Genomic DNA, 24,668 nt, shown 5'->3' with positions numbered 1-24,668 from the left:
ATTAGATCAACGATTCTCACCCCTCCACTCCCTGCAGCAGACACTTGGAAAAGTCTGTAGACATTTTTGGTTTAGAGGGAAGGGAAGGAGCAGTGCCACTGGCATCCGGTAGATAGAGGCCAGAAATGTTGTTAAGTGTCCTTTAACGCCCAGGATAGAGTCAAACAACAAAATACTACTTGCCCTCAAGTACCAATAGCATGAAGACTGAAAATCCCATGATCAGAAAGACTTTGAGAAAAGACTTAAGAGTAGGTTTAGATATTAGCAAATGTCCACAACACATTTAACACATTACAGATTTGGACTACTCCGAATCTGTAGCATTTACAAGTAAGGCCTCAAGAGGAAAGGCCTCTCCAGAGTTGGTAAAAGGACTTTGGATGAGATATTGCTAAGAAAGGAGAACAGTCAGGAGTCAGAGGAGTGAAGGGAGGTCATAGATTAAAGTATAAGAAAGAATTTATGGAAAGATTAAGAAGAATGATGAAAACAAGACAAGTATCTAGAAAGATAGTCCAAAAGGGTCTTGTTAAGCCTCGGTGGCTCCCAGAGAATACTGGGGAAAGTCAGAACTGAGGAGTATGTGGTGTGTGCATGGAGTGGGGTGTCAGTGGCTTAGAAACTATAGAGTAGAACAGTGAGAGAGTTAAGACACAGGAAACCACGTATTAATTAAGAACAAGAAAGAGCTATTCATGCTTAAATGAACAAAGTTTCTAATTAAAGTTAATCCTAAAAACAGCAAGTAAGCACACAGATTTAACTTACAATTAGCTAAATATACAACCCAAAATGTTAATACAAAATGAATGAAAAACTATAAATTTCAGATGTCAAAAGAGTCAATTCAAAAAAGAATATGTTTTCTGCCATTTAAAGATCAGCATTTTATTTCACGTTACCTGTAGACTCTGACTCTGCACATCATCAAGAGTTGGAAGATCAGCCAGATACTTTTCCAAGGTCTCAATTCTTCTCTGCTTTTCTTTATTCTGTTCAGACTCCTTCTGGCATTTCTTCTTCAAGCTACTAATGTATCTATCTCTGGTTTTAAGCTAAAGAAAAAGATTAAGAATCTTTAGTGGTTTCGTGTCAAAAAATAATAATATTATTGTTATTATATAAACATCCTAATCTTAGGCATCACTGAATTCTCCAGCAGTTTCAGATATAGCTAACATCACTTCCAACTTACGTATGAGTTACCTTATTTCATAAATTCTAAGATTCACATTTTTGCAAATTCTCATATCACTGAAATTAAGAGTTTGGGAATGTTTATTTGCTTTACAAATGATGATGTCCTATAAACTGCAGTTAGCCAGGCTGCATGAATGATATAGATTTTACTGTCTGTATATGTGCAAATTTAGTCAAGACTATTCATATGTCATTTCAACAGTATTATGTACAAGTTGAAATAGTGCTAAGTTTAAATGACATTTAAAATACTTTTGAAATGTTACATTATAGTTTGGCATTGAAAAACCAATTTATTTTGGCATTGTTTCTGTCTTGGTACCCAGAAAAACAGAAACAGTTTCAGGGCATAATTCTGAAATCAGTTAAGCAAGTATTCATCTCTGGAATGATGATTTTACTTTATTTCTTGCAAAGTTATGTGCAATGTTTTATGTGAATTAAGAAAAGGAGATATCTATAAGTAATTAAAGCTGTTTTGTTACTTACAAAGGAATTGCTTATCGTGTACTAAATAAAGCAATGCAATCAAAGCCAGGACACTTACCAAAATGATCAAATACTTAAGAACAAATAATGGGACTAGTGAGAGTAACCCATAGCTCAAGCAAGACTGTTGCTAAAGCACTGTGTCAAACTGAACTTGCAGCGTATTTTCCTTCCAAAAATTATATAAAATAAAAACGTACCTTATCATTAATGCCACCCTAGCACTGATGAAATACGTTAACTGAACACCTACTAGAGAACATATACAATTCATAATACTAGTAAATCCCAATTTGTACAGGTTGAACCTCAGATTTTTATGTGCTATTTGTTTTTGCCTTTCCACCTGAAATATACAAATCTTTAGATTCTGTAGAGATACTACTGCTACAACTCTTTCATACTCAAGGTCAATTAAAAACAAAGCATATACAAATAGTTGCCTAAAAAGTAAACTCTAGACTATGTTTGCTTTAAATTGCCTGTCTTTCAGACATTTAATATTATTTCACAAGCTTACAGGGTTCTAAAGTAACTTTATAGCCTTTTCTCATATTCACTATGGAAATAAGTAGTAATTAGTAGTATAATGGATTACTCTTCCAAATTTTATAAAAGCTAATGCTTGGCCACAATCTAGTTTCTTTTGTGCTTTATCTAATTTCTTTCAGGTCCAATGTATAACAACTTTTATTAAAACAATTTCAATTAGAAAAACATCACATCCTATTTCATCTATTTATTCCATTAATAAAATTAGGAGCCACTTAGTTCTTTGGGTAAGGAGCAACACTGGTAAAATAGACAAATCCTACTATGTGCTGGGGCTTTCTTAGGACTAAAATCAAGGTACTGGTGTGACAATTTAACTTGTTCTCTATCAGAACTTACAGATGTTGGCACTGGTTGTGACCTAAAAAGACCACACAATCCTGTTTTTGCCTTAGCAAATGACCCTGTAAGTTACATAAGTAACCAGTCTACTTTTACTGCATGCTCCCTAATTCACACTTGATTGTTTAACTGTCTTAAATGTGACATTATTGTGACCTCAGACAGGAGCCACTAGAATAATTTAGTCATGTTGTCTTCTACCATGCAAAGGCATCCTAGGTAACTTCTTTTTCTCTGGTTGGTCAACTCTCTTCTTTGCTATCATGTCAGGCTTGCTGCTCTGGATCACAGATCTTGGCCAATACTTGATCAGACATTATCTCTGTTGTCTGTGACCACAAGCAGCTGACCACACATAATTACTGGATCTAGTTTTCTTGTTTTCTTTACCGTGCTGACTGATGAGAAGTTCTCTATTTTCTGGTTTCTGTTTATTTAACTTTCAAGTTTTCTGTTTCACATTAATAGAGGTCACTGAATTTTGAACTCCAGTGATTACCTATGGGTAAATGAATTGATGCTTTCAAACTGTTGGGGTGAAGAAGACTCTCTAGAGTCCCTTGGACTGCAAGGAGATCAAACTAGTCAATCTTAAAGGAAACCAACCATGAATATTCAAATAATTGGACAGACTGATGCTGAAGCTCCAATATTTTGGCCATCTGAGGCCAAGAGCCAACTCACTGGAAGAGACCCTGATGCTGGGACAGATTGAAGGCAGGGGGAGAAGGGGACAACAGATGAGAGGGTTGGATGGCATCACTAACTCAGTGGACATGAGTTTGAGCAAACTTCAGGACATGGTGAAGGACAGGGAAGTCTGGCAAGCTGCAGTCCATGCAGTTACAAAGAGTCGGACATAACTTAGTGACTGAACAACAGCAACAAAAAATGAAAAGAAAAGAAAAGAAAAGGGAAAGTGTTAGTCACTGAGTCATGTCTGACTCTTTGTGAGTCTATGGATTGAAGCCCGTCAGGCTCCTGTGTCCATGGAATTTTCCAGGCAAGAATACTAGAATGTGTAAATTCCCTTCTCCAGAGGATCTTCCCAACCCAGGGACTGAACCTGGGTCTCCTGCATTGCAGGCAGATTCTTTACTGTCTGAGCTACCAGGGAAGCCATCAAATGACACAATGCTAATAAATCTTTCTTCTTTCAGTTATAAAAAGATAAGATTTTTCTTTCAAGAAGGTATTACACAATACTGACATCATTCCTAGAAAGCAATAGGAGAGTCCCATTTTAGAAGAAATTTACAGATTTATTTTTCTTTATTTTAAATACAATTATCAGAACAAAATAAATTAGGGAAAAAGTATTTTCCTCTAATTTTTTAATAAATTATTATTAGAACCAAGGCAGCAAACAAAGAGTTAAATTATCTTGAATTTTACTTCTAGCTTTTCAACAATTTCTATCTACCATGTAAAATGTCAAATTTTGGGGGGAAGACAAAAAATTTTAGCTCATGTGTGTGTGTGTATATACACACGTGTATATCTATACTGACTCAAAAATATCAATGAGTTCCTTATCAATAGTGCCAATCTTGTCTACAGAAAATTATGGTGACTGCCTTAAGATCACCTGAATGGGAGGTTAGTTAATAGAAGAGTAAGTTGAGTGTAACAAGAGAAATCTAAAGCCAATATAATGGAATGAGATGAAGTATGTGAAAATAATAAAGGCAGAAAGGTCAAATAAATGTACAGATACACTGTGTACATATAGGCATTTGGCTTTCACTACTTATTCTATTCAAGGGCTTCAGCTTAAATAACTTGAAGTCATGTGCTTCTGAAAGAAAGACCACTTTTATTTCATTTAGCAGTCCTTCCTACCACACATGACAAAGATACAGGATCCAAAAAGGAAAAGGAGAAAAGTTATTGGTGTCAAATCTCAGCATAGGCAACTAAAAAGAGCTTTACTATTATTTAGAAAGACATAATATAATATACAATGGTGTTTTTGTTTCTCAAAAAAAAAAAAAAAAAAAAAAGCCTGGATTTTTGTAGATAGCACAGGGTTTCTCAAAAGTTACTGTAAAACTATTCACTTTAGAATAATAAACTTGGTAAGATACCTGGCATACAGTAGATAACAAAAAAAAATCATATGCTGAAGGAATGCCCTTGGCCTTATTTAACTTTATTAAAAATACCTACCTTTTCCTCCAGTTTCTTCTTCTCTTCACTAAATTGGCTTATTCTTTGTTTGAGAAACTGATTGAGCTGTAAAACTTCTTTCTCAGTAGATGCAAGCTTTTGCTCAAGTTCCTCGTGCTGGGAATGGGATGCTGACTGGTCTGAAAATGGAGTCTGGAGGGAGGTGTTCTCATATTGTGGCTATTCAGAAAGAGAAACACACAGGCAAGGCTTTACAAGTTTACCTGTCCTGAACCAATGGAAAGACATTGGAAATGAGGGACAGAACAAAGAGCATCACAAGCCTTTAATGACAGACCTCAGCAAATCCCAGTTCTCCTGCTTCTCAGTTATGTGCCATGATCAATTCAAATTACCTACCATGGCCAAGTTACACGAAGTTTTAGCACAAAGCAGAAGCTAAATAAAAAGTAGTTATTATTTGGTTAAAAGGCATAATTAGAGTGTAAAAAGTACATTATAAAGAAGTAAAAGTTCTGGGGAAATGAAGACTAAAGAAGTCTTTTCTCACAGGTGATCATTTTTAGCTAACAGGTAAATGAGACATCCCTAATAAAGTTAATACATACCAATAAATACATATCAATAAATATTAATAGAGTGTTTCCCCTAACCAGAAAGTAAGGGTCATGAAATCAGGAATTTTTGTTCATCTTAATTGTTCTTATATCCCTATTTCATAGAGCAGTGACTGAGCACAACATGAGTTAAAAAATAATTGCTAAATGAACAAATGTATTATTCTCTTCATGAGCAAGGCTTTGAGGGAGAGTCAGACAAGATCTGAATGAGAGAAGATAAAGGCAAATGATACATCTGATAAGAGGTTAATATCCAAAATACATAAAGAACTCATACAACTCAATATCAAGGGGAAAAAAAAAGAAAAAACCCAATTAAAAAATGGACAGAGGACCTGAAAAAATTTTTTCAAAGAAGACATACAGGCACATGAAAAGATGTTCAACATCACTCATTGTTGGGGAAATGCAAATCAAAGCCACAGTGAGACAGACCTCATACCTAGCAGAATGGCTATCATCAGAAAGACAACAAATAACAAGTGCTGGCCTTTCTTCTTCAATTTTTAACAAAAGGAAGAAGGGTCTTTCACATTTGTGTTTTTTCCATGCAAGCCTGTTAACTACAGGTTGAAATTTTGGTATAAGATATTGTAAGTACAAACCACTCTTTGGTTCTAGTAATTCTACTATTGAAACAACTGGGGAAGTTTGAATTTTAGGATAAAGACCTGGTTCTCATTTTCCACCTATGAGATTTGGCAATGTCTAGTTCTCAGGTCATTTTGATTGTAAGGTTATTCAAAGTTTTTAATAGGCAAACAGCATTTACTTCTCAAGAGTTGTATTTTTTATCTGTAAATTAATTTAAAAGGTATTTTATTTCAAAAATATACTTTTTAAACCTAGAATACACAGAATATTAAAAGCATAATTTCCTTTTTTAAATATACTAAGGAGTTAGGATGAACAAGTTATGGACCCCAAAAATGTGCAAATACAAAATGCTGTGCATAAAAAGTAATGTTTATAAATCCAAGGAAAACATTCCTTTGCTACTCTTCACAGAAATAGAATAAACAATCCTGAAGTTTGTGAGGATCCAGAAAAGACTCTGGACAGCCAAAGCAATACTGAGAAAAAGAACAAAACCAGAAGCATCACACTCCAGATTCCAAATTACCCTACAAATCACCGTAATAAAACTGGTACTGGCACTGACACACTGACCACTGAAACCGAACGGAGAGCCCAGAATTAGACTCTAAAATACGATGTCTGCTAGTATTCAACAGGGGCCAAGAGCGCCCAGTGGGTATGGTGCTGGGAAAACTGTAGAAACACACGCAGAACAATGAAAGTAGGCCCCTGCATCACATGACTCAAAAAATTAACATAAGACCTGATACCATAAAACTCCTAGAAGTCATCGATATTTGTCTTGGCAATGACTTTTTTCTTACATAATGCCAAAAGGACAAACAGCAAAAGCAAAAATCAACAAATGAGACTAATCAAACTAAAAAAGAAGTGCAGTAAAAGAAACAATTAACAATGAAAAGACAACCTACTGACTGGGAGAACATTCTACAAACCCCGTATCAGATAAGGGGGTTAAAATCCAAAATACATAAAAGACTCATTCAACTTAACAAAAGACAACCTGATTTAAAAATAGGCAGAAGAACTAAACAGACATATTTTCAAAGAGAAAATAAAAATGGCCAACAGACACGTGAAAAAGTGCTCAACATCACATCAGGGAATGCTAATCATCAGAGAAATTCAAATCAAAATCAAAATAATATCTTACCTCCCACCTGTTAGAATGGTTATCATAAAGAAGACAAGAGATAAGTGGTGCTGGAAAGGATGTGGTGGAAAGGGGACCTTAAACATGGTTGGTGGGAGTATAAATTAGTGTGGCCATTACAGAAAACAACATGATGGTTCCTCAAAAATATAAAAAAACAAATCTACCACAGGATCCAGCAGTTTCATCTCTGGATATACACCCAGAAGAAAACATGATTTCTACAAGATACATGCACTCCCATAGTTATCATAGGAGATCTAACCAGTCCATTCTGAAGGAGATCAGCCCTGGGATTTCTTTGGAAGGAATGATGCTAAAGCTGAAACTCCAGTACTTTGGCCACCTCATGCGAAGAGTTGACTCACTGGAAAAGACTCTGATGCTGGGAGGGATTGGGGGCAGGAGGAGAAGGGGACGACAGAGGATGAGATGGCTGGATGGCATCACTGACTCGATGGACGTGAGTTATCAGTGAACTCTGGGAGTTGGTGATGGACAGGGAGGCCTGGCGTGCTGCGATGCATGGGGTCGCAAAGTCGGACACAACTGAGTGACTGATCTGAGCTGATTTACAACAGCCAAGATAAGGCCACAATCCCAACATTCATCAACGTATGAATGGATAAAAGATGTAATATACAATGGAGTTTATTCAGCCATGAGAAAGGAGGATATCTTCACACATATACAGATCTTGGGCACATTATGCTAAATGAGATAAATCAGATAAAGAAAAGCAAGTACCGTATGATACCACTTATACGTGGAATCTAAATAAATTAAACCTGTAATAAACAGAAAGAACCTTCTTTCCAGAGATCATGAGAAGGGGTGGAGCACCCACAGAGGATAAGAGTGTGGTGTTTAAGGGTAAAATTTCAACAAGCAGTAAATATGCCACAAGTAGTTAATGCACAGTATAATGAATACAAATAATAATATTGTACTATAATTATGTAATGTGATAAATACCACTAAAATAGCAATCATATTACATATAAATGTATCAAAGCAACATGCCATACACCTTAAACACACTGTGCGTGTGTGCTTAGTAACTTAGTCGTGTCTGACTCTTCTGTGACCCCATGGACCGTAGCCTGCCAGGCTCCTCTATCCATGGGAATTCTCCAGGCAAGAATACTGGAGTGGATGTCCAATCCCTTCTTCAAAGGATGTTCCAGACCCAGGGGTGAAACCCAGATCTGGGTTGCAAGTGAATTCTTTGCCCTCTGAGCCACAAGGGAAGCCCAAACTCATTCCATATTACATGTCAAATTTGTTCAATAAAATATAAAGAAAAATAAAAACTTCCTTCACTAAGGAGAATTTATTGTATTAGTTGTTACTTCTAAACCTTTGCCATTTTATTCACTCTGTATCAATCTACTGAAAAACATTTATATATTTATTGTATCCATTTAGTATTGGAGGGGGTTCCTTGCATTCTCTTTTATTAATTGCACTTACCTTTTTTTAAAAAGATTGTTTTGATGTACACCATTGTTAAAGTGTTTAATTTGTTACAACATTGCTTCTGTTCTATGTTTTTTGGGGGTTTTTTTGGCCACCAGTCATGTGGGATCTTAGATCTCTGACCAGGAATTGAACCTGCATTGGAAGGTGAAGTCTTAACCACTGGACCGCCAGAGGAGTCTCACACTTATCTTTTAAAATGAATTTCTCAACAATATTTTAATTCCCCCACATAATTTAAAATTCTTATAATATTTTTAGCAACCCCATTTTCCTTATATTTCTATCTGTCCTTGCAGACTGACTTAGAGAGCCCTCTACTGGTCTGATGCTATGTGTCAAAAAACATTTTCTTTAGCTTGCAGACAGATATTGAGTTTTATGTTTTTTGGTAATATTAATTGTATAATTCAAGTAAAACCTTTATTCAGAATAACGAAGTTATAAGGGGAAACTGCATGGTTCTATTAAAATACCCTTATCAAAGCAAATTATACTACTTAAGTAGTACAGAAATACCACTTTCAAATAACTGAACACTATTAATCTCAGTATGATAGAGACTTTTAGATGACATCACATAATAACAAGCTATTTGATGTATTAGTAACTGAAGTATGACAAACAAGCTGGAATCTCTATGTTAAGTGCCTCTGCCGCAAATAAGTCTGTTATTTGGTCTTCATTTATCATGTCCTGATTTTAATATAACAATGCCTTTAATAAAACTGCAAGTTTAAAAATATAATGGAGGAAAAAATTACACTTAAATTGATTTAATTCTAAGAATAAAGATATAAACGGAAATGACCAAATAGAAGTACGTACTACCATAAAGTATTTGCCAGTAGTATTCATGTTCAAATAATGATGCAAAAATGTTCACAGCGGTATTATTTACTACAGATAGAATACGGAATCCAGCCAAATGTCCACTGGAAGATGAGTAGAAAAGCGAAACATGGTATGCATCCAATGGGATATTATTTGGCCTTAACAGGGAAGGAAATTCTGACACGTGCTACAATGTGGATGAACCTTGAGGATATTATGCTAAGTGAAATATGCCAGCCACAAAAAGACAAATACTACATAATTCCATTTAACATGAGATACCTGGAGTAATTAAAAATGACAGAGACAGAAAGTAGAATGGTAGTTGCCATGGGTCAGGGAGTGAAATGGGGAGTTACTGTTTAATGAGTATAGATTTTCACTTTTATAAGATTGTGCATAGTAGTCCCAAATTAGAAACAACCCAAATTTTGACAAGCAAAGATAGGATGGATAAATTATGCTGTTTCCATAAAATGGGAAATCAAGCAGCTATAAAAGCAAAGGAAAGGGATGCTGCCTAGGTAATGATATGGAAATAGGCATTGTATTTTATATAATATGAAAAAAAAGTAGTATGTTGAATATTTTATATATTTTGATATCTTTTGTGTAGGATAAAATAAATTTATCTGTGAGTTGTAATAAATATCAACTCTGGGAGGCTACACTAGAAACTGATAATAGTAATTCCTATTAGTGTGGGAAAAGCATGTGAACTGGACAGCTGGAAAACAGCACTGGAACGTCTTTTACTACACATATAAATATGAACCATAGGAACAGATTACTAGTCCCCAAATGTCCTAATCATACAGCTTAAGCATATGTTTGACAAGACTAGTAAAACGATAACTACAAAACCCTTTGTAATCTTACCTGTAAACCAGCCCCGGAAGAACCCTCACAGTTTACATAGTGTCCTAACATGGCATGCTGTGCTCGTAATTCATTATCCCTTATTCTTTCATGCAGGTGGGTAATTTGTTGCTTCTGCCTGCAAAACATAAGTTGGGGTCACATTACAAAAAACATATTTTTATAAGTTGATACAATTAAAAGCAGAATTTTCAGTATTCTAATTTGGCATTAAGAGTTAGAAGTATGATCTTAAAATTCATAAGAAGAAATCTTTTTAAACCACAGTACCATGAGATATGTTAAATATAGAAAAAAGTTTATACTGAGTACTTCTGGTTACTTAAAAGAACATAATCTTTTGGAGAATACTCTTTCTAGGTTCTAACAAAGTCATGCTTTGCTTTCTTTCTTCTTGCTGCCTAGTATACAAACTGTTTCATTCTCAGTCTGGAATGTCGTTATCTTAATATCATTCTTTCCATTCATCCAAATTCTTTTTGACACACAATACCAATTGAAACATCTGAAAAAACTCATTGTAATGAGTGACAGGTATTTTTATAAATATCATGTAGTTCACTTGCTGTACTCTGCCTGCACCTTATCTACAATATCCAGGTTGCATGATCTATGCAGAAACATTACTAAGGATGGAGAACTCACATGGTGGCAGATTTACATCTCTTGATGGCGCTGAAATTTCATTTTAATGTCACCTCATGCTGGACCCGGACACGCTGAAGTTCAAATATTTCCTCAGTGGATCATAACTTACTTTAATCAAATTGTGTAACTTTTGAGAATGTTTCCTAAAACATCTGAAAACTGTTAATGTGTCAGGCAACATGCTAAGAGTTTTATATGTATTATCATTAATCATCAAAAATTTAATAACAAGACTCATAATGAGGTTGTAAGAGATAGAGAGGGAAGACAGATTGAAATAAAAGAAGAGGTGACCAAAGGTATACGGTGGAAAGACAAAGACCAGTAAAATTTTATTAGTTTGTTTATATTATACTATAAACTATTAAGTATGTGATAACATGTCTAAAAAATGTAATATCTTAATTTTAAAATATTTTATTACTAAAAAATGCTATCATTTGAGCCTTCAGCAACGTGTATGTTTCACACTTAATTACATGTGGAAGTAAAATCATATAATTTTGCTAGGTAAACTTTTAAAATCAGTGGTGAATTCTTTGGTATAGTGTGGATTTTTTTAAAAAATAGAATTCATACTAAATGTCCTTCTAACTCACCTGCTTTATAACCTGGGATTTATGATCAGATTCCTAAAGCAAGGCATATGTGTACATATCAGGATATTAAAAGTTATTAACTCTAATTTCACATACATGATCAATTAACAGATGAGATATTGCTCATAGCAATTTATAGTACAGCTTTCATTTTGAGATAGATCCCATAATGCAAGATGGGGTATTTATTTATTATATTTATATCATATTTATTCTCTATCACAAGTGTTGAATTAAGATTTCATTATTTTTATCAGTTTACTTGAGTATTTAATACAGTTTTAATAGTGTGTTTCTAAGTTATTTTGGCTGTTTATACCTAGATATATTTATTGTTCAGTTGCTCAGTCATGTCCAACTCTTTATGACCCCACAGACTGCAGCACGCCAGGCCTCCCTGTCCTTCATCATCTCCCGGAGCCTGCTCAAACTCATGTCTGTTGAGTCATTGATGCAATCCAACCACCTCATCCTCTGTCGTCCCCTTCTCTGGCCTTCAATCTTTCCCATCAGAGCCTTTTCTAAGGAGTAGGCTCTTCGAATCAAGTGGCCAAAGTATGGGAGCTTCAGCTTCAGCATCATTCCTTTCAATGAATATTCAGGACTGATCTCCTTTAGGATGGACTGGTTGGATCTCCTTGCAGTCCAAGGGACTCTCAAGAGTCTTCTACATCACAGTTCAAAAGCATCAATTCTTCAGTGCTCAACCTTCTTTATGGTCCAACGCTCACATCCATACATGACTACTGGAAAAACCATAGCTTTGACTAGACGGACCTTTGTCAGCAAAGTCATGTCTCTGCTTTTTAATATACTGTCTAGGTTGGTCATAGCTTTTCTTCCATGGAGCAAGTGTCTTTTAATATCATGGCTGCAGTCAGCATCTACAGTGATTTTTGGAGCCCAAGAAAATAAAGTCTCTGTTTCTGTTATTTCCCCATCTATTTGCCATGAAGTGATGGGACTGGATGCCATGATCTTGGTTTTTTGAATGTTGATATTTAAGACAACTTTTTCACTCTCCTCTTTCACCTTCATCAAGAGGCTCTTTAGTTCCTCTTCACTTTATGCCATAGGGGTGGTGTCATGTGCATATATGAGGTTATTTTGATATTTCTCCCAGCAATCTTGATTCCAGCTTGTGCTTCATCCAGCCCAGCATTTTGTGTGATGTACTCTGCATAGAAGTTAAATAAGCAGGGTGACAATACACAGCCTGACATACTCCTTTCTCGATTTGTAACAAGTCTGTTGTCCCATGTCCAGTTCTAACTGTAGCTTTTTGACCTGCATACAGGTTTCTCAGGAGGCAGGTCAGGTGGTCTGGTATTCCCATCTTTTTAAGAATTTTCCACAGTTTGTTGTGATCCATACAAAGACTTTGGTGTAGTCAATGAAGCAGAAATAGATGTCTTTCTGGAATTCTCTTGCTTTTCCTATGATTCAATGGATGTTGGCAATTTGGTATCTGATTCCTCTGCCTTTTCGAAATCCAGCTTGAACATCTGGAAGTTCTCAGTTTATGTTCTGTTGAAGTCTAGCTTGCAGAATTTTGAGCCTTACTTTGCTAGCGTGTGAAAGGAGTGCAATCGTGAGGTAGTTTGAACATTCTTTGGCACTGCCTTTCTTTGAGATTGGAATGAAAACTGACCTTTTCCAGTCCTGTGGCCACTGCTGACTTTTCCAAATTTGCTGGCATATTGAGTGCAGCACTTTACCAGCATCATCTTTTAGGATTTGAAATAGCTGAGCTGGAATTCCATCACCTCCATTAGCTTTGTTCACAGTGATGCTTCGTAAGGCCCACTTGACTTCGCACTCCAAGGTGTCTGGTTCTAGGTGAGTGATCACACCATCATGGTTATCTGGGTCATTGACATCAGGAAGAAGGCATAGATATCCTTCTACCCACTGCTTTTCAGCACTGTCCCTGAAGCCCTAGCTAGTGAAGATACGAGTGCAAAGTTCTGCAGCATCACACTGAGGTACAGGCATCTCTGAGCCTCATCAAGGAGCCTCCCTTCCTCCCAGGAGAGGTACCCAGCAACGTCTTCAAAGCTTATACTGTTCCTGAGGTGGGTCCCTTAGCGCTGCCACTGCCATCAGACTCTAGCCAGAGTGGGCTGGGAGCGGCCGGGGCATGGGACACGTAGGTTCCGCTCCAGGCCCTGGTGCAGGGCACCTGGGGTGGCACTGTGGAACCTCAGAGCCACCTCTATGGCACGTGGACAGCACCTGCTCTCACGCCTTTTAGGTCTCGTCACAGGGTCCCAAACCAGTGCTCCCGAACCAGAACAGACTCACTGGCAGTTTAAAAGAACCTAGGTATATAGCATCGTAAAATCAATTTCTAAATCTATTTCGTTTCAAGGCCAACTGCTATACTGTGTGAAACTCCATTCAGACACCAAACACTGTAACTTAGCACTGGATTTCACAACTCTTCGGGCAGAGTCCCCAGCAAGAAAGCCTCACTTCAGATGCCAGGCAAGTGGGATCCCAGGTCACCCACACTTTTAGCCAACTGGCCACAAATCTGGTGAGTTCCCCAAATTTTTATTATAGAATTTCACTGCATGGGCATGACCGATTAAATCACCAGCTGTGTGACTGAATTCAATCTCCAGTCCTGGAGGCTGAACTAGCTCCAAGACCCAACCCTCTGACCACAGCGTTGGTCTCTCTGGTGAACAGCCCAGGTCCTGAAGCAGAAATTCAGGGCTCAAGAATCACCTCATTAGTATAAATGCAGGTGTGTTCTAGGGCTCATGAATACAAAAGACCTATATATTGTCACCCTGCTTATTTAACTTATATGCAGAGTATATCATGAGAAACGCTGGGCTGGATGCAGCACATGCTGGAATCAAGACTGCCAGGAGACATATCAATAACCTCAGATATGCAGATGACACTACACTTATGGTAGAAAGTGAAGAGGAACTAAAAAGCCTCTTGATGAAAGTGAAAGAGGAGAGTGAAAAAGTTGGCTTAAAGCTCAACATTCAGAAAACAAAAATCATGGCATCTGGTCCCATCACTTCATGGCAAATAGATAAGGAAACAGTGGCTGACTTTATTTTTGGGGGCTCCAAAAATCACTGCAGATGGTGACTGTAACCATGAAATAAAAAGATGCTTACTCCTTGGATGAAAAGTTATGACCAACCTAGACAGCATATTAAAAAGCAGAGACATTACTTTGCCAACAAAGGTCCATCTTGTCAAAGCTATGGTTTTTCCAGTGGTCATGTATGGATGTGAGAGTTGGACTATAAAGGAAGCTGAGTGCTGAAGAATTGATGCTTTTGAACCGTGGTGTTGGAGAAGACTCTTGAGAGTCCCTTGGACTGCAAGGAGATCCAACCAGTCCATCCTAAAGGAGATCAGTCCTGAATGTTCACTGGACAGACTGATGCTGAAGCTGAAACTCCAATACTTTGGCCACCTGATGTGAAGAGCTGACTCATTTGAAAAGATCCTGATGCTGGGAAAGATTGAAGGCAGGAGGAGAAGGGGACGACAGAGGATGAGATGGTTGGATGACATCACCGACTCAATGGAGATGAGTTTGAGTAGACTTCAGAGTTGGTGATGGACAGGGAGGCCTGGCGTGCTGTTGTCTATGGGGTTTGCGAACAGTCAGACATGACTGAACGACTGAACTGAACTGAAAGATTTAGTCTCCTTCCGAAGAACCCCGAAACAGTGGCTAGTCAGATTTCTTAATATTGTACAATTTTAAGAAGATTTGTAGGTACTATGTTGGAAATTGCAAGTAATGACAGAATGAGATTCTCCTCTGTGCTGATAGTATCATTTACTAATAACATTAACTCAGCTATCTCCACTGAGCGTAGCAGGTTTCCTCTCTGAATCAGGCTCCAGTGCACCTTCTATTTTATCTGTTCAATTCAGTGGCAGGAGCCAAGCAACTTCTAAGTGTAAACCATTATAAGAACCATGAGTATCAGCAACAGCATAGATTAACCAAAAACCTTAGCTTCTTTTTCATTAAAATGAGGCTATTTCCTCTGAACAAATATTTAGTGAGTTTCTATTATGAATAATAAAATATACTTGAAACTCTCTTCTGTGAAGGAGCTCAGAATCCACTGAGGAAAGACAATTACATAAATATAACTATTATATACACAAAACACATATAATGAGGCTACTCTTTGTTAAATGGCCACTGTGCATCAGACAGGATTAAGACTTTTTACACACATTCATTCATTTAATCCTCATGCTGTACAGCTAGGTGGGAGAGGGGAGTTGCCTAAAACAGTGATCTTCGAAAACCTCACTTTTTGCTTAAGTAGTGAAACTCCTTGTACCCAGGCAGACGAGACAATCAATTTGCAAAAGGTCAAGTATCTTATTCAGAATGACCTAAATGGTTAGTATCGAGTATAAAGAATTAGGAAACCAGCTTTCCTCCTTTGAGTTGCTTTTGCAATTAAATTATATGCTTTTTCTCATAAGATGGGGACACTTAAGAACAGTTTCTTTTTCTTACTTTTTAAAACAATTATATTTTATATTGGAGTATAGTTGATTAACAATGCTCTATTAGTTCCAGGTGTACAGCAAAGTGATTTAGTTACATATATAAATGTACACTCTTTTCCAAATTCTTTTCCCATTTAGGTTATTACAGAATATTGAACAGATTTCCCTGTGCCATATACAGTAGGTCCTTGTCGGTTACCTATTTTAAAAATACATCTATGTCAATTCCAAACTTTCAATCTATCGCTCTGATCATTTCCCACTGGTAACCATAAGAACAGTTTCTATAGCAGCTAATTTTCCTTAACATTTGATCTTCTTTGATCTAATTAACCAAAATCTATAAAAGCTATAGGCATGGTAAAAAATTTTTTTTCTCATGCAATCATGAACAACTTGATATTTTCAGGAATAATATCCAGTGTAGAATTTTTAGTTAAGTGACTTTAAAGGTATCATCAACCACACCATATTCCAAAATAGAAAAGTTTGGCATCTTTACTCTTAGCTTCATCCATTAAGAAACTAAATCTTGTCATCTCACTCTCTCAAATAGCCTCTGTATGTGTTATCACAATTTTAAAGGCCATTACTCTAATCTGGTTCCTAGAAAAAATATACTATTATTTTGTTCTCATTTTTAGTACAATATTTGTTATATAAAGATTTTTATACTTGAACATTTTTTGCTTTTAAATTCTGATTCTATTGCTACAGAAAGAGGAGCTACTTTTTCTTCCTCTGTCTTATACAATATCAAATGCATTAATATCGAAGATTATTTAAGACACTGGGTGCGGTGTACGATTCACAAAAACATCCATAATTATTCCCTTCCCTATATTATTTACACACCTTTTGTTCCTTCTGTCCACAGGTGAAGTCTCCTGGCCTTGTGACCAATCAGAACATAGAGGAAGTGATTCTGTGCCATTTCTGAGCCTAATCTCCAAGAGACTGCGTGTGCTTCATTTTCTCTTTGAACTCCACCCAGCCACCCTACAAACAAACCCTAGCTAGAACACTGCAGGATAACAGAACCCTGCAGATGCTTGTATGAGAGCATACAAGCCATCCAGGTGAGGCTAGCCTAGACCAGCCAACTCCTACTCATGACAATGCAGAAGATATAAATAGACAATTCTCCAAAGAAGACACACAGATGGCCAAAAGATACATGAAAAGATGCTCAACATTGCTAATTATTAGAGAAATGCAAATCAAAACTACAATTAGGTAGACCTCACACCAGTGAGAATGGCCATCAACAAAAAGTCTACAAATAATAAATGCTGGAGAGGATGTGGAGAAAAGGGAACCTTCCTATACTGTTGGTGGGAATGAAAATTGGTACAGCTACTATGGAGAACAGTATGGAGGTTCCTTAAAAAATGCAAAGTGGAGCTACCATATGATCCTGCCATCCCACTCCTGGCCATATATCTGGAGAAAACTATAACTTAAAAAGATATGCACCCCAATGTTCACTGCAACACTATTTACAATGGCCAAGACATGGGAACAACCTAAATGTCCACCAACAGATGAATGGATAAAGATGTGGTACCCATAAACAACACAATATTATGCAGCCATAAAAAAGAATGAAATAATGCCATTTGCAGCAACATGAATGAATATAGAGATTATCATACTAAGTCAGTCCAAGATAAATATTTTACAGTAAAAAAAAATATGATTATCATTTATATGTGGAATCTAAAATATGATACAAATGGAACTTATTTACAAAACAGAAACTCACAGACATAGAAAACAAACTTATGGCTACCAAACAGGAAAGATGGTGGGGATGGATAAATTAAAAACTAGAGTAACACAGTGTATGGTGTTAGTTGCTGAGTTGTGTATGACTCTTTGTGACCCCATGGACTGTAGCCCACCAGGTTTCTCTGTCCATGGAATTGTCCAGGCAAGAAATACTGGAGTGGGTTGCCATTTCCTTCTCCAGGGGATCTTCCCAATCCAGGGGTTGAACCCACATTTCCTGCACTGTAGGCAGATTCTTTATCATCTGAGCCACCACATACATATATAAGGGCCTACAGCATAGCAGAAAGAACTATACTCAATATTTTGTAATAAACCTACATGATAAAACAATCTGAAAAGATTTATATATAAATATGTATGAATATATATATACACATACAGATATATATGAATCATTTAGCTGTATTACCTATACATTGTAATCATTTATACTTCAATAAAAAAAATTTTAATTAAAACAAGAATTGGCCAACTGAGCAACTCTGAATGATTTTGGATTATTTCCTTAGTATCCTTCTATATATACAAAATTGATAAATATATTTAATAGACTATATTAATAACTGTCTGTATTTCTTACTTTCATAGACTGAACGCTGGGAGCCTTCCCTGAGATTCATACATTAAATCCTAACGCCCAACATGTGGTACAGAAGGTGGAGGTGGAGGGTCTTTGGGAAGTGATTAGGTCATGAAGACCGAGTTCTCACAAATGCAATTAGCATCACGACAAAAGCAGCTCTGGAGAGCTCCCTTGCCCCTTTCACCACATGAGGCTACAGCAAGAAGATGGCCATCTATGAACCAGGAAGTTGGCTCTCACCAGATTCTCACTGAATGGGCCAGTGCCTTGGACTTCCCAGCCTCTAGAAGTGGGAGAAATAAATGGTTATTGTCTATAAGCATTCTATTATTTTCCTCTATTTCTTTGCATTGTTCATTTAAAAAGGCATTCTGATCTCTCCTTGCTATTCTCTGAAACTCTGCATTCAGATGCGTATATCTTTCCTTTTCTCCTTTGCCTTTCACGATTCTTCTTCTCTCAGCTATTTGTAAGGCCTCCTTAGACTACCATTTTGCCTCTTTGCATTTCTTTTTCTTGGGGATGGTTTTCATCAGTGCCTCCTGTACAGTGATGCTGGAAAAAACTGAAGGCAGGAGGAGAAGGGGATGACAGAGGACAAGATGGTTGGATGGCATTACCGACTCAATGGACATGAGTTTGAGCAAACTCTGGGAGATGGTGAAGGATGGGAAAGACTAGCGTGCTACAGTCCATGGGGTCAGAAAGAGTCCGACATGACTGCGTAACTGAACAATAATAAGCTACCCAGTCTACGGTATTTTGTTATAGCAGCCCAAATGAACTAAGACATCTATTAACTTATACTCAATAGAATGGTATAATGGTGTCTAAATAATAATAAAAGCTGAGTGATTCTCATTGAGGACAAATCAATTCATATTAATGAAAGTCTGAATTTTGGTCTGTTTAAAAACAGCATTAATTTCGAGTATATACAATAAATTAAGTATTAAAAATATATATCCAATGTTGCTGCTGCTGCTAAGTCGCTTCAGTCATATCCAACTCTGTGCGACCCCACAGATGGCAGCCCACCAGGCTCCCCCGTCCCTGGGATTCTCCAGGCAAGAACACTGGAGTGGGTTGCCATTTCCTTCTCCAATGCATGAAAGTGAAAAGTGAAAGTGAAGTCGCTCAGTCGTGTCTGACTCTTCGCGATCCCATGCACTGCAGCCCACCAGGCTCCTCCGTCCATGGGATTTTCCAGGCAAGAGTACTGGAGTGGGGTGCCATTGCCTTCTCTGAACTGTGTCTATACTTATACATAAAATTCACTTATACTAGAAACATCTAATATTTTAAGATAGTTTTTCATAAAATCAATTGTAACAATCTCTTGCAATCTTCATTCATTTAAATGAATACAAATAAATAAATAAATACTAATATGGACGTTATCAAGCACTAAGCACAGGTACTACATGCCAGGCTCTGTTCAAGATGGTTGAGAACATAGTGGAGAGTAAGGAAGTCAGAAGGTCTGTGCACTAGTTCATATTCCAGCAGATCATGCTTAACATTAAGTTTCTAAGCAAAATCTTTTGAAATTTCAACTATTAAATATATTTAAAGGTTTGAATAAGGATTTAATTTTAAGATTAAAATACCTAGTACTTTATCTCATAAAAGCACATGAAAATAAGTAGTAACTAGCGTTGATTAAGAAAAAATGCCTTCTCAAGCTATCTTCCAATTACCATGATAGGCAACAGGTTTAATTGTCCCCAAAGTATACATAAATGATGTAGAATCAATATAGATCATAAATAATTAATATTAAGATTTATTGCTCAGAATAATCAGGAGTCTATTCAGTTTAAAATAATTTTTTTTTTCAGAGCTTTGGTACTCAGATAGGCAAAATTTTGGAAATGTCTGGGACTGGGAATAGACAGACATGAGACTTCAATGTCCTTGTAAGGTTCTATTTCTTAAACTCTAAGTGGTAGGTACAAAGATACTTGCTTTATTAATCTACACTTCTGCATGCCTGGAATACTCAGTAATAATTAAAAAAAAAATGACTCACCGATCAATTACAATCTCTTTCTGCCTTAGTAGTCCTTCTTTTATTTTCAGCACTGATTCCCACTTACTGAAATCTTGATAGCCGGGAGGTGAATAACTTTGACGAGATGATCCAGACAAAACCTGCACAAACATGTTTACGCTATTAGTACGTCAGAAGTGGCTAAAGGGAATATTTATATGTCATCTAGTATTTTCCCAATGATTTTCATAAAAAAATTTAAATTACACCTGTGAATACAACATAACATGAAGAATTTCAAGGAAGTTCTAAAGTAAATGTACAAATCTAATCAGGAATTGGTAGACAACAGAACACATTATAATACTAAATGTAAGATGTTGGTCTCATTATCTTGTGGAAGCTTTCTGCAAATAAGAAAATGAACCACTGCCTAAGGAAGGAGCACAGTAAGGCTCGACTAGACTGTACATGTATTACCAGAAGCGTTTCCACATCTTGAAATTGTCATTCATCACATCATCCTTTAATTACATCAAAATTTCAAAAGCTAAAGTATTTTACCAAAGTAGTAAATATATCCATAGAAAATAACTATTAATCAGATAATCTAGATGACTGCCGCTCTCTAATGTATCATTTAGAAAAAAAAATGTTTAGACTTTTAAAAATATTTAAGATATTTAAACAACACAAACAACAACAAAACCAATTTAACATATCTTCAAACTTCTATCACTGAAACAAAATTAAAATTTTAATACTGGTGGTACTGGCTGAACTGACTCCTCAAAATGATGCTGAAGTTCTAACCCCTAATACCTCAGAATGGAGCCTCATTTAGAAATACAGACTCTACAGATAAAGTCAAGATGAAGTCATTAGACTAACACAAAAGGGGAAATGTGAACACAGACATGCACAGAGGGAAGACTGTGTAAAGAGATGAACATAACACGATTGCCAGAAAATCACTAGAAACAGCCTGAAACAGACTTTTATTCACAGCCCTCAGAAGGAATGCATTCTGCTGACACCTTGATTCTGAACTTTTAACCTCCAGAACTGTGAGACATAAATTTCTGTTGTGTAAGCTACCTTGTTTGTCTGTTATGGCAGCTCTAAGAAACTAATACAATTGGTAAATCAAAGAGGAACACAAATTCCTTGGCAAGCTAAGAGATGCTACATGAACACCAAAAAGCAACTTTCAAGGAATTCAAACTTGCAGCAATATCTTTATCCTTTGCTTTCCAAAGATCTACTGACAAGACTTGCTTCTGAATAAACCAGTAACTGGGTGACATCAACTAGTCCTAGATTAAACCTTTAAAATGCCTGTCAAGTATACAAGGACAGGATGTTTCAGGCAGCAGCAGATGAACAGACTAAGAATGGTAGAAACCAGGTGATAACAGGGTACTTCACTTTGTCAAATGGGCAGATATTTGGAGTCGAGATGACACACAGGGTTATAGAGACAGGTTAGTCAGAGATTTAGTTTTTGAATTTCATTCTTTCTTCTGCCTAATATACAACTCAGGTTGACACTGGGCAAACATGCACCAGTATGGATATATTAGTTGTTGCAGTACTGAAGCATTTTCACTGTGGTTGAAAATAGATGCTGCCCAAACACCTTGGAAGGGCTTCCCTAGTGGCTAGATGGTAAAGATTCTCCCTGCAATGCAGGAGACCCAGGTTCAATCCCTGGGTCAGGAAGAGCCCCTGGAGAAGATAGAAACCCACTCCAGTATTCTTGCCTGAAGCCACAGTCCACGGGGTCGCAGAGTCAGACATAACTCAGTGACTAACACTTTCAAACCCCTGAATGTCCTATCCACTACTTAGGCCACTCCTCAGAGTTTTCCATCACCCAACAAAGAGTTACTTCCTGGCATAAACGGGGGCCTTCAGGACACCACTCATGGCATCCTTCCTGACTGGCTGGTTTCTGCTAATCAGTCTCTCAAAATTCTCCCATTTCAACACTATCTACCAGCTTATATGTAGCCGCCAGAGCCAGGATTCAAATACAGGCAGTCTAGCAAAAAAGTACCACACCGTCTCACTCTTTCTATTATGGCCCAGCTGACCAAGAAGGTATTTCAAATTTCATATCATAGGAGCTGGAAAAAATGTTTGACAGTAACTGCTCTTAAAAACTTGAGACAATTAAGCACTATAAACAATATTGCTGATATTAAGCGAAAGTCTCTGCTTATTACAACTCCATGTTACTTCAGTTCAGTTAAGTCCAGTCACTCAGTGGTGTCCGACTCTTTGTGACCCCATGAATCGCAGCATGCCAGGCCTCCCTGTCCATCACCAACTCCCGGAGTTCACTCAAACTCATGTCCATCGAGTTGGTGATGCCATCCAGCCATCTCATCCTCTGTCGTCCCCTTCTCCTCCTGCCCCCAAGCCCTCCCAGCATCAGATGAGAGATCAGTCTTTTCCAATGAGTCAACTCTTCGCATGAGGTGGCCAAAGTACTGGAGTTTCAGCTTTAGCATCAGTCCTTCCAAGGGACTCGCAAGAGTCTTCTCCAACACCACAGTTCTAAAGCATCAATTCTTTGGCACTCAGCCTTCTTCACATTCCAACTCTCACATCCAACATGACCACTGGAAATACCATAGCCCTGACTAGACGGACCTTTGTGGGCAAAGTAATGTCTCTGCTTTTCAATATGCTATCTAGATTGGTCATAACTTTCCTTCCAAGGAGTGTCTTTTAATTTCATGGCTGCAATCACCATCTGCAATGATTTTGGAGCCAAAAAAAATAAAGTCTGACACTGTTTCCCCATCTATTTCCCATGAAGTGATGGGACCGGATGCCATGATCTTCGTTTTCTGAATGTTGAGCTTTAAGCCAACTTTTTCACTCTCCTCTTTCACTTTCATCAAGAGGCTTTTTAGTTCCTCTTCATTTTCTGCCATAAGGGTGGTGTCATCTGCATATCTGAGGTGATTGATATTTCTCCCGGCAATCTTGATTCCAGCTTGTGCTTCTTCCAGCCCAGCGTTTTTCATGATGTACTCTGCATATAAGTTAAATAAAGAGGGTGACAATATACAGCCTTGACGTACTCCTTTTCCTATCTGGAACCAGTCTGTTGTTCCATGTCCAGTTCTAACTGTTGCTTCCTGACCTGCATACAGATTTCTCAAGAGGCAGATCAGGTGGTCTGGTATTCCCATCTCTTTCAGAATTTTCCACAGTTTATTGTGATCCACACAGTCAAAGGCTTTGGCATAGTCAATAAAGCAGAAATAAATGTTTTTCTGGAACTCTCTTGCTTTTTCAATGATCCAGCAGATGTTGGCAATTTGATCTCTGGTTCCTCTGCCTTTTCTAAAACCAGCTTGAACATCTGGAAGTTCACGTTTCACATATTGCTGAAGCCTGGCTTGTAGAATTATTTTACTAGCGTGTGAAAGTGAAGTTGCTCACTCGTGTCCAACTCTTTGTGACCCCATGGACTGTAGCCTACCAGGCTCTTCCCTCCATGGGATTCTCCAGGCAAGAGTACTGGAGTGGGTTGCCATTTTCCTTCTCCAGGGGATCTTCCTGACCCAGGGATCAAACTCGGGTCTCCCATATTTCAAGCAGACACTTTAACCTCTGAGCCACCAGGTTACTACTAGCATGTGAGATGAGTGCAATTGTGTAGTAGTTTGAGCATTCTTTAGCATTGCCTTTTTTTGGGATTGGAATGAAAACTGACCTTTTCCAGTGACTATCAATTTAATGGGTAGTCATTTCATGCAATTTAGTCAAACTGTAGTTCAAACAGGAATTCATTAAAGGTGGTAACAACTAAGACCATATTAATAATTCTAAAACTCAACATAAGTTGTGGAAATTATCAGAATGATATGGTAAACTGTTTGTGCTATAATTATTACATTTGTAGAATAAAAGTGAATATATATTTAATTTATATATTGAATTAAATATTAATCTCCTGGTAACATGTTACAGATATTTTAAATACTGGTTTTTGTATATCATTTTCATGCCTAACAGAAAACTTCTAAGACAGCTTGAGCATCTACGGTATCCTCTTCCAAGGATCTAAAAAAGTTTCCTCCATTGAGGATTACAAGTCAGGAAAGACCTATACCATGATATTTTAAGCTATGCTTTACTTTACACATCTTGTACTTATTTCAGTAAGACAAGTGCCTAGACAATACATGATGACATTTACAAGATGACATGAATTATTCTATTCTTCCACAAGTTA

At 37.1% G+C, this 24,668-nt stretch overlaps 1 protein-coding gene and 1 long non-coding RNA gene across 5 annotated transcripts in view; one reads left to right on the top strand and one right to left on the bottom strand.

Annotated features, from left to right (window-relative positions):
* LOC132346214 (uncharacterized) overlaps window positions 1–18,748 on the top strand; it is a 41,973-nt gene extending 23,225 nt beyond the window's left edge. The window contains exons 3-4 of the long non-coding RNA XR_009495994.1: window positions 16,921–17,122; window positions 18,426–18,748. This is a non-coding gene — a long non-coding RNA (uncharacterized lncRNA). The remainder of the gene's footprint in view (window positions 1–16,920; window positions 17,123–18,425) is intronic.
* Window positions 1–24,668, bottom strand: part of CEP85L (centrosomal protein 85 like) — a 147,971-nt gene that overhangs the window by 32,409 nt on the left and 90,894 nt on the right. For all 4 annotated transcript variants that reach the window (XM_002690081.7, XM_010808408.4, XM_015472797.3 and 1 more), the window contains exons 4-7: window positions 20,453–20,574; window positions 10,282–10,399; window positions 4,756–4,935; window positions 906–1,058 (exon numbers count right to left, since the gene is read on the bottom strand). In XM_002690081.7, the coding sequence (XP_002690127.3) occupies window positions 906–1,058; window positions 4,756–4,935; window positions 10,282–10,399; window positions 20,453–20,574 (573 nt within the window). The remainder of the gene's footprint in view (window positions 1–905; window positions 1,059–4,755; window positions 4,936–10,281; window positions 10,400–20,452; window positions 20,575–24,668) is intronic.

Source organism: Bos taurus, chromosome 9 (genome assembly GCF_002263795.3).
Source record: "Bos taurus isolate L1 Dominette 01449 registration number 42190680 breed Hereford chromosome 9, ARS-UCD2.0, whole genome shotgun sequence".
Taxonomy (NCBI): Eukaryota; Metazoa; Chordata; class Mammalia; order Artiodactyla; family Bovidae; genus Bos; species Bos taurus.
This window is presented reverse-complemented; position numbering and strand designations above follow the sequence as displayed.